The sequence below is a fragment of the Lipotes vexillifer genome, unplaced genomic scaffold (assembly GCF_000442215.2).
Source record: "Lipotes vexillifer unplaced genomic scaffold, Lipotes_vexillifer_v1.1 scaffold699, whole genome shotgun sequence".
Taxonomy (NCBI): domain Eukaryota; kingdom Metazoa; phylum Chordata; class Mammalia; order Artiodactyla; family Lipotidae; genus Lipotes; species Lipotes vexillifer.
In genome coordinates, this window is record NW_006788818.1 from 900,799 (window position 1) to 909,135 (window position 8,337).

Genomic DNA, 8,337 nt, shown 5'->3' on the forward strand with positions numbered 1-8,337 from the left:
CACACCCCAGTCAGGGGTGCCTGGCCTGCCCACCCACTGTGGTTCCTACCTGGCCGCAGCTGCTCGAAGTCCATCAGCATCCGGTAGGCTGTACAGGGATTGACGCCCAGGGTGGCGGCGCTCTGAAGAGGGATGTCACTCGGAACCGAGATGAGCGCTTCCTCGCTGAACACAGCCTCGGTCCGCCAGGTTCCTAAGTGGCGGGAGGCCAGGGGAGTAAGGAAGGACCCCCTCCATGCCCAACCCCACTCCCCCTCCTCAGTGGACGGGCATCGAGGACAGTGGACTTCAGTAATACTTGGAGAAAAAGGAAAATCCCAAAGCCTTTTGGAAGGTCTGAGTCCTCATGATAATTACGTTAGGGAGACTGTGTTATTCCCACATCAGTTACCAGCAGATTTAGCTAGTGTCACACAGCAGGTGGCTGAGGATCTCAAACTACTGGACTCTGAGGGTGAGACAGCAACATCATTACCAGGGCAAGAGAAGTTGAGAAAGCCCCATTTTCCCACTCGGTCCTCATTCTCACCTAAGGCAGGGTAACTCGGGTGGTATTATGGAAAAAAGTATGAAAGCCAAAGGCAAAGGCCGAGGTGTGGGACCTGGCTTTGCTGGTCTGCTAGTCTGAGCACAGCACTAAGTCACTGAGATTTGGTTATTCTAATATGTAGATGACACTGGCATGAAGAGCCTTGACTGGTCTCTCCCAAGAACTGTTGCACAGATCAAATGAGATATGGGAAGTGAAACAATCCTGTAAACTGGAAAAAAATGCTCATTAACCCCCAGACCACATTCCAGTTCTAGACAAAAGAATAATAAAATGTCCAATTTAAAGTCCTCACTCAACAGGGCAGGAACTGAGGCTGTGACTTGCCCCGTCACCCAGCTCCCCGGGCTGCCCCCTTCCGTCTGCAGATACTCATCCGGCACCGGCTGTGAGCCAGGCCGCTCCAACAACGACACAGTCCTTACGTTCGCAGTGCACTCAATCCAGTGGAGCAGAACAGGTGAGACATGAACAAGCAAGTACAAGAATTCTAAGTTATACAGAGAGAGAGAGAGAGAGAGAGAGAGAGAGAGAGAGAGAGAGAGAGGGAGGGAGGGAGGGGGGGAGAGAGGGAGAGAGGGAGCGGGAGAGGGAGAGAGAGAGAGAAAGAGAGGGAGAGAGGAGAGAATTACTTTAGATGGGAGTCAGGGACAGCTTCTCTGAGGAGGCAACAGGCTAAGAGTTGAAGGAGAGAGATGCAGCCTCTCAGAATCCACAAAGAACATTCCAGTGGAGGAAGAAGCATGTGCAGAGACTCTGAGGCAGGACAGACATAGGAATGGAGCAGGAAGAATGCACAGGAGGGGAAAGAATGGTGGGAAGAGTGGCTGGAGACATGGCTGGTGTGGCACAGGCTGGACGGACGTCGTACGGGCTTTCATGATCTTGACTCACAGTAACCGTGTGTTAACAGTCTAACTCAGTACACGTACATACGTAAATACACGTACATATACACAGATTCATAACAGAAGCCAAAGTTTCATGGAACAATACTTACCCTACTCTATGTGATGTACTGTTATTTTCTATTTTATTCTGACCAACTTTAACAAAAGAAAAATTCTGTTTGCAACCCACTGGATTGATTTCACTAATGGGTCACAGCCTGCAGTCTGAAAAACATAAGGGCTCAGGGTCATGCCATAAAGAACGGATTTTATTTTAGTGAATAGGAAGCTTTAATTTTCTTTTTCTTATTTATTTATTTATTTATTAATTGGCCGCACTGCACGGCATCGGGGATCTTAATTCACCGACCAGGGATCGAACCTGTGCTCCCTGCAGTGGAAGCGCAGAATCTTAACCACTGGACTGGCAGGGAAGTCCCAGGAAGCTTCCAGGAAGCTTCTAATTTTAGAGAAGTCTGAGGTGATTGGATTTATGCTTTAAGATCACTTTGTTGCTGCGTGGAAAAGACTGTGGCGGGGGAGTGGAGGGGTGGGCAGAGTAGGAACAGGGAGGCTGATCAGGGGGCTTCTGGAGGAGCCCAGATGCGAGGTGATGGTTGCCTAGACTTTGGCAGTGGGGATGAGGAAAAGTAGATGGATTCGAGTTATGTTTTGAAGATAGAATCAACAGGATTTGATGAGCATTGGGTGACAGGTCCTCACCTGTGCAGGCGGGATCCTGTATAAAGCAGAGAGTCAGACAGATGCAGATTCAAGCCCTGGCTTGCCGCGCACTTGCTAAGTCACCTCAGGGAAACGACTTGGAGCCTTGTTAGCTTGGCGTCTGGTGGCTGTGATGTCTCAGGGGCCCTCGGCCTACCCTTCTAAAGCGCTCGAGTGTGACTCATGACCCAGTGGCTGGGGCTCTGACAGTGCCCTGGCTCTACGTGGTCCAGTGTGGGGAGCCAGGGCCAGCCTAGACCGCTAACTGTGCTGCAGGAGGGGAGAGCCAAGGTGGGCTTTAGGGACCAGGAACTGGCGATAGGAGGCAGGAACACTCCTTATTCAATCCCAGAGTAGATTTCTGGCTGAGAAAATAAGAGGTTGAAAAACTGAAGGACTGCTTTGGAGTCCAGGAGGCACCTTGTCTGTCTCTGGGCTTGGTGCAGCCTGGTTTCCAGATTGTCAGCGTCATCTTCATAACTATCACCCTCATTCATCTTAGTCAACGTTTACTGTACTCTACTCTGTGCCAGACGCTTAGTGAATGGCTTTCTGTGCGTGAAATCAAAGGTGTTTTCTACTTCCCCTTAGTGGCAGGACAATGGAAATCCAACCCTTGACACGGATTTCTGGGGCTTGGCAGTCCCTAATCCTCTTCTTAAGAGAACCTGGGTGGGATGGGGTGGGGGCAGCACCCACGCCAGCCTCCAGGGCTTTAAAGTAGAAATCCTTAGACTTTGGAGTTGGAGAGACCTGCTTAAAAGCCCTGGCTCTGCCACTCACTAGTTGTGTTGACTTTGAATGATCACTTCACCCTTTTTGAGTTGCAGTTTTTCTAATCTATGAAATACGGAGAATAACACTCCCACTGTAGGGTGAAGATTAAGTGATGACATTGTACAGCCTGTCACTGTGCCTGGTACACAGTAGGTGTGGAACATCCCTTGGTCTCCTTTTCTGATCTGAATTCCCAGGCCTGAGTTCTGAGGACTCCCATTCCACACTCAAGTGCACCTGACCCTTAACCATCTCTGTCATTTAATGCAGGGGTCCCTAACCTATGGCCCATGGGCCAAACTTGGCTCACCACCTGTTTTTGTAAATAAAGCTTCATTGGAACATAGCCCACTTTTTATGTATTATTTATGGCTATTTACATTGGCAAGGTTGAGTACAAGTGGAATGGCCTGCAAAGCCTAAAATATTTACTAATTTGCCCTTTAAGAAAAAAGTTTGCCACAAATTTAGTGTTTGCAAAGATCATTGTATGTATTCCCTCAATTGAGACAGACAAGGCAACGACTATTAGCTCCATTTTAGAGATGAAGAAACTGAGGCTCAAAGTAGTTGTGATTTAAACAAGGTCATGGGGTGGTGGGGTGGTGGGGTGGTGGTGGTGGAAGGAGAGCCTGTATCTCATTCCCAGGCCAGTGCTTGCTATGCCCCATGCTGCCTCAGGGGGCTTTGAGTGTTTCCAATGAAAAAGCCAGTTCACACATTAGCTGGCTCTGTCTCCGTCTCCCTTGGGATTGGTTGCATGTGGGAAAAAGCTGGCTACAGGCGCAGCAACAGCTGAGTAGCTCAGTGCATGAAAAATGCCCAAGATCTGGCCAGTTGAGGACTTATCTCTTTAATGACTGCTACTCTACTAAACGGCAGTCTTCACTAGAAGAAAGACCATGCCTGTTCACTGCTGTATGTTAGAGCCTGGCACCCTCAGATGCTCACAAAATGTTTACTGAATAAACTGAGTTAATTAGCATCCTGACAATGATAAAATCCTCATCCCCATCCTCTCTGACTGCTTTAAAAGAATCACCTTTCCTCCGGGGAGAAATCCCTGCTCTGGCTATCACCCCCCCCCCCCCCCCCCCTCTCCCCCCCCCCCCCCCACATGTGCAATTACGCACACACCTGGCACGTGTCCTTTATTCTCTCCAACCTCACCAAGCTTCTAGGCCCACCCCGTCTCTCCAGTCCTACAGCACTACCTGCTCAGGCCCTCATCGTCTGAAGCGTGGATTGCTCAGCCACCTCCTCACTGGCTTCCTGCCTCCACCCTCTGCCCTTCCAGAGCATTCTCTGCACTGCACAGATCTGATCAAATCATTCCTCGTGTTCACTCTTCATCAGGCCCCCAGTGACTGTGGATGCGAGCCCTCCACGACCAGGCCCCAGCCGACCCCTCCAGCCTCTTCTCACTTCTCCCTATCCACCCATGACCCAGCCATACTGAGCTACCTGCAGTGTGATGATGCCCTGCCTTCTCCCAGCACCACACCTTTGCCCATGCCGCATTCCCTGCCTGGGAAGCCCTTCCTCCCCTGGCTGTACTTCTACTGTCTTCCAGACCCAGTTCAAGCATCACTTCTCTGAGAAGCCTTTCCTAATGCTTCCCAAGATGGGGAACTCTTGCCTTTGTGTTCATCCTGTGATTACACCACTCATTACACTGCACTGTATTAAATGCTCTTTTCCCACTCCTAGCCAAGAGCACTTTGAGGGCAGAGACTGTGTCTGACCCACGTTGTGTGCCCTTCACTCTGCACGGGGCCTGGCCCCAAGCACCAGTCAGTATCCAGTGAATCCTTACAGATCTCAATTTGCTCACCTGGCTGTGCTCTTTCACTGCCAGGGGACTTTCGGAGAGGGTGGGGCCGTTCTGGCACTTCCCTGATCTCAGAGAAGGAAAGAACTTCTAGTAGACTCCTGGTGCTGTCTTCTCTCGCCTGGTACATTTTTCTTTCTAGAACTGCTCCTTCCTAACCTCTGGGGCTGTCGACCACAAGGCCTCACTCTCTGTACCACAGAGGCTGGCAAGAGACTCAACCAGGGCAATTGGAGTGGCCTAAGCCCACCCCCTAGTGATAGGTTCATGGATGGGCAAGGATCCAGACAGGGCTGGTCAGAGCCCTTCTGGGGGATGGATATGGTTGTATTGGATACACTGTGGAGGACATGCTTCTTTCTTTGCTCTCAGGATGATGTAAACCTCAGGCTGCTGGTGGCCATCTATGAAAGGTATATATCAGAGTGGGTCTGAATCTTACCTCCACCACTTATTGGCTGGGTGACCTTGGGCAAATTGCTTAATCCTTTACATTTACTGTAGTCTCATCTGCATAATGGGAATGATAACAGTATGTACATCATGTTGTGGGAATGACTGAGTAAATATAGGTAAAGTACTTACAACAGTGCCTGGTACAAAGGGAGTGGTCAATATCTGTTGCTATTCCTATATCACTGTGTGGGGAGATCCCATTGGAGAGCTAATGAGAATAAGAGAAAGAGGTCTCACAGCATTGGTGTTTCTGGATCCAGCTGTGCCTGAAGCCTTCCATCTCTTGCACTTCCCAGTTCCACAAACCAATTAACTTCTTTTCTGGTAAAACAAGTTTGAGTTGACTCTCTGCAAGTTATAACCCAAAGGGTCCTCCCATTGGAGTGTAGCGGGAAAAACGGAGGAGACAAGAGTCCAAGGGGCTCTCCTTTTAGTTAGCTGTTTGCATTTGGACAAGGGCTTCTTCTTAGGTTTCAGTTCCTCGTATGTCCAATGGGGTGGATGTCAGCCCTGCTTCCCTCTTATGGCTCCTGTCAGGATCCATCTGTATAATGTTTGTGCCTCAAAAATGACCAAGTACGAAAACACAAATCTCACCAAAGACTCTTTACCACATGTCACAGAAAACCCTAACTCTCAGCATGGCTTTCGTAGGGCCTTCCCCAGGCGGCCCCACCTGCTCTGCAAGCTCCCCTTCACCTTTGCAGCACTCTCTCACATGCTCATCCTCTGCTGTGGCTACACTGGGTTCTCCATTTCCCAAACTCACCCTTGTGTCTTTGCTCATTTTGTTTCCTCTAAATGCCACAATTTGGAGTGCATCTCTACCTACCAAAATTCATCCATCAAAGGTCCCTTCCAATGAAGCCTCCTCCATGAAGCCCTGATCCTTCCTTAAGACTGTGTCTCTCTCACACAGAGTCGCCAGAAGTGCCCTCTGCTTCCTGTGAACTTGCAGCCCTCCCTTTATGGAGGTTGCTGGTTTGGAGATTTCTTCAATTAGATTTTAACCTCCTGGAGGGAAGGGGCTGTCTTATTTGATTCCCCATTGCACCCTACATTCCCTAGGGATGTAGGGATTCAGAGACTCATAGCTCCGATCAACATGCGCCCACAGTGATGAGAGCAGGTGTATCACCTCCTGAGCAAAAGAAACAGAACTGCGGCTCTCCTGGTCCAGCTTCCATCCCCACTGGAGGTGGGTATAGGGACTTAATAATAAACCCTGTGCTGCTTACTTACAGATACAATGAACGGACGTGTACCACGTGGGTGAAATAGGATCTGAAACAACAAAAAAGCTGCAGACACCCGGAGAAACTCACCCAAACCAGCATTCGCTGGAATCACCCAGTCTCCTGGCTTCACCCTGGTCACACTGCTGCCCACTGCTACGACCTGTCCAACACCTTCATTCCCTCCAACAGCAGGCAGCTTGGGAAGGAGGCCATAATTTCCTAAGGGAGAAGAGCACAGAGCATCATGCAGTGAAGCTTGGGCAGTGAAAGGGCATGGACTCTGGAGTCAGACAGACCTCAGCCTGTTCTGGCCTCTGCCTCTGACCAGCTGTGTAACTAACCAACCTCTCTGAGCCCAAGCTCCTTCATCTGTAAAGGGGGATAATACTCCTCAGCTTCATGGTTATTATGAAGATTAGATAAGATAATGCAGGAAATGAGCCCAGCATATCGCACACTTCACAAGGGTTGGTTTGCTCCCCACTGCAATCTTCCTAACTCAAAAAGCCTCACACTCCAGGGAGGGGAGGCCAGAGAGGGCTCACTCGGTCTGTAGACGGCTCATCTGGAGAACAGCTGCTGCTAATCACAGGAATTTCACACCCACACCTGGGGAGGAATGAAAAGGAGGTGGCGGCTAAGCAAAAAGCCAATTAACATAAGCCACAGAAACCAAGGTTACCTTGGATCATATTAATGTCAGATGGATTGACAGGGGCTGCCAGCATCTTCACATGGACGTCTGATCCGCCCACAGCAGCCAGCTCCAGGTTCTTCAGTCTAAGTACAAAGCCAGAGAGAGATGTTCATGTCAGCCAGGCTAGCCAGGGAGTCTTTTGCTCAAATCATCTCCCCAAAGTAGGTCAGGCAGCAACATTTTTGAGCTGCCATTGTGTGCCCAGGAATTAGGGTTGTTAAGAAAGAGAGGAGCTATAAGGAATTAGTACAGGACACAGAGTAATGCTCATTAACTGCAAGTGGAAAGTCCCTAGTGACCTTTCCACTCCAACACCCACTCTAGCACAGAAAATAGCTAAAACTCCTGCGGGCATTGTTTAGTAGTGGTTAGCAATGCTAAGAATCACCTGGTATACTAATATTATGGGTTCTCAGGCCCCAGGGCTGACCTACTGAATCAGAATCTCTAGATAAGGGGCACCCCAAGTGGTGAGGGAAATAGAGATGGCCCATGGAGTTGGGAAAGAACTCCCTGGGTGACTGTGGTTCACCCCCTGGAAGGATGTCCCTTCTGGATGAGGATCTGGTCTGTCAGAAAGGATGCTGGATGGAGAGCTGCGGGCCTCAGGTGTGAAACTCCATCACAGGATGGCTGCGTCACCGCAGGCAGGTTTCTTCCCTGCTCTAGGCCTTCGTTTCTCCATTTGTAAAATGGGGGTGATGCCACCCTCACCCCCACTTGCATTTGATCGCTTCCAAGAGCTCTTCCCACTTCAAGCCTGTGTGGTAACTCAGAGTACTCACAGTGGGTGTGCTGTAGACATCAGGGGACTAACGTCTTTATCCACTGGAATGTTGGTTAATGGGTAAAACCTGCCCAGTGGCAGTGCCCATGTGCTTTTTTTTTTTTTTAATAAAAGGAGACCTTCCAACCAGAAAGGACTGACCAGCGTATTAGACCAATGGATCCTCATGACTTTTAATTATCAGAGAATTCCTCTCCTGTCTCTCTCCATACCTCTAAGACCTCATGTTTGCAGTGCTTTTCTCTGCCCAAATGTACTTGTTAATAATTCTCCTTATTTTTACTTACCAAAGGCACATATAAAAGCCAACCAGAGGTTCTTAGCATTAGGCAACAGTGTCACTGCACTAAGCTGATGTAATTCCACCCACTTCCTGCTGCAATCTGAT

At 49.4% G+C, this 8,337-nt stretch overlaps 1 protein-coding gene across 1 annotated transcript in view; it reads right to left on the minus strand.

Annotated features, from left to right (window-relative positions):
• Positions 1-8,337, minus strand: part of MECR (mitochondrial trans-2-enoyl-CoA reductase) — a 32,981-nt gene that overhangs the window by 9,106 nt on the left and 15,538 nt on the right. The window contains exons 2-4 of the mRNA XM_007461829.1: positions 7,148-7,245; positions 6,553-6,684; positions 50-193 (exon numbers count right to left, since the gene is read on the minus strand). Of these exons, the coding sequence (XP_007461891.1) occupies positions 50-193; positions 6,553-6,684; positions 7,148-7,245 (374 nt within the window). The remainder of the gene's footprint in view (positions 1-49; positions 194-6,552; positions 6,685-7,147; positions 7,246-8,337) is intronic.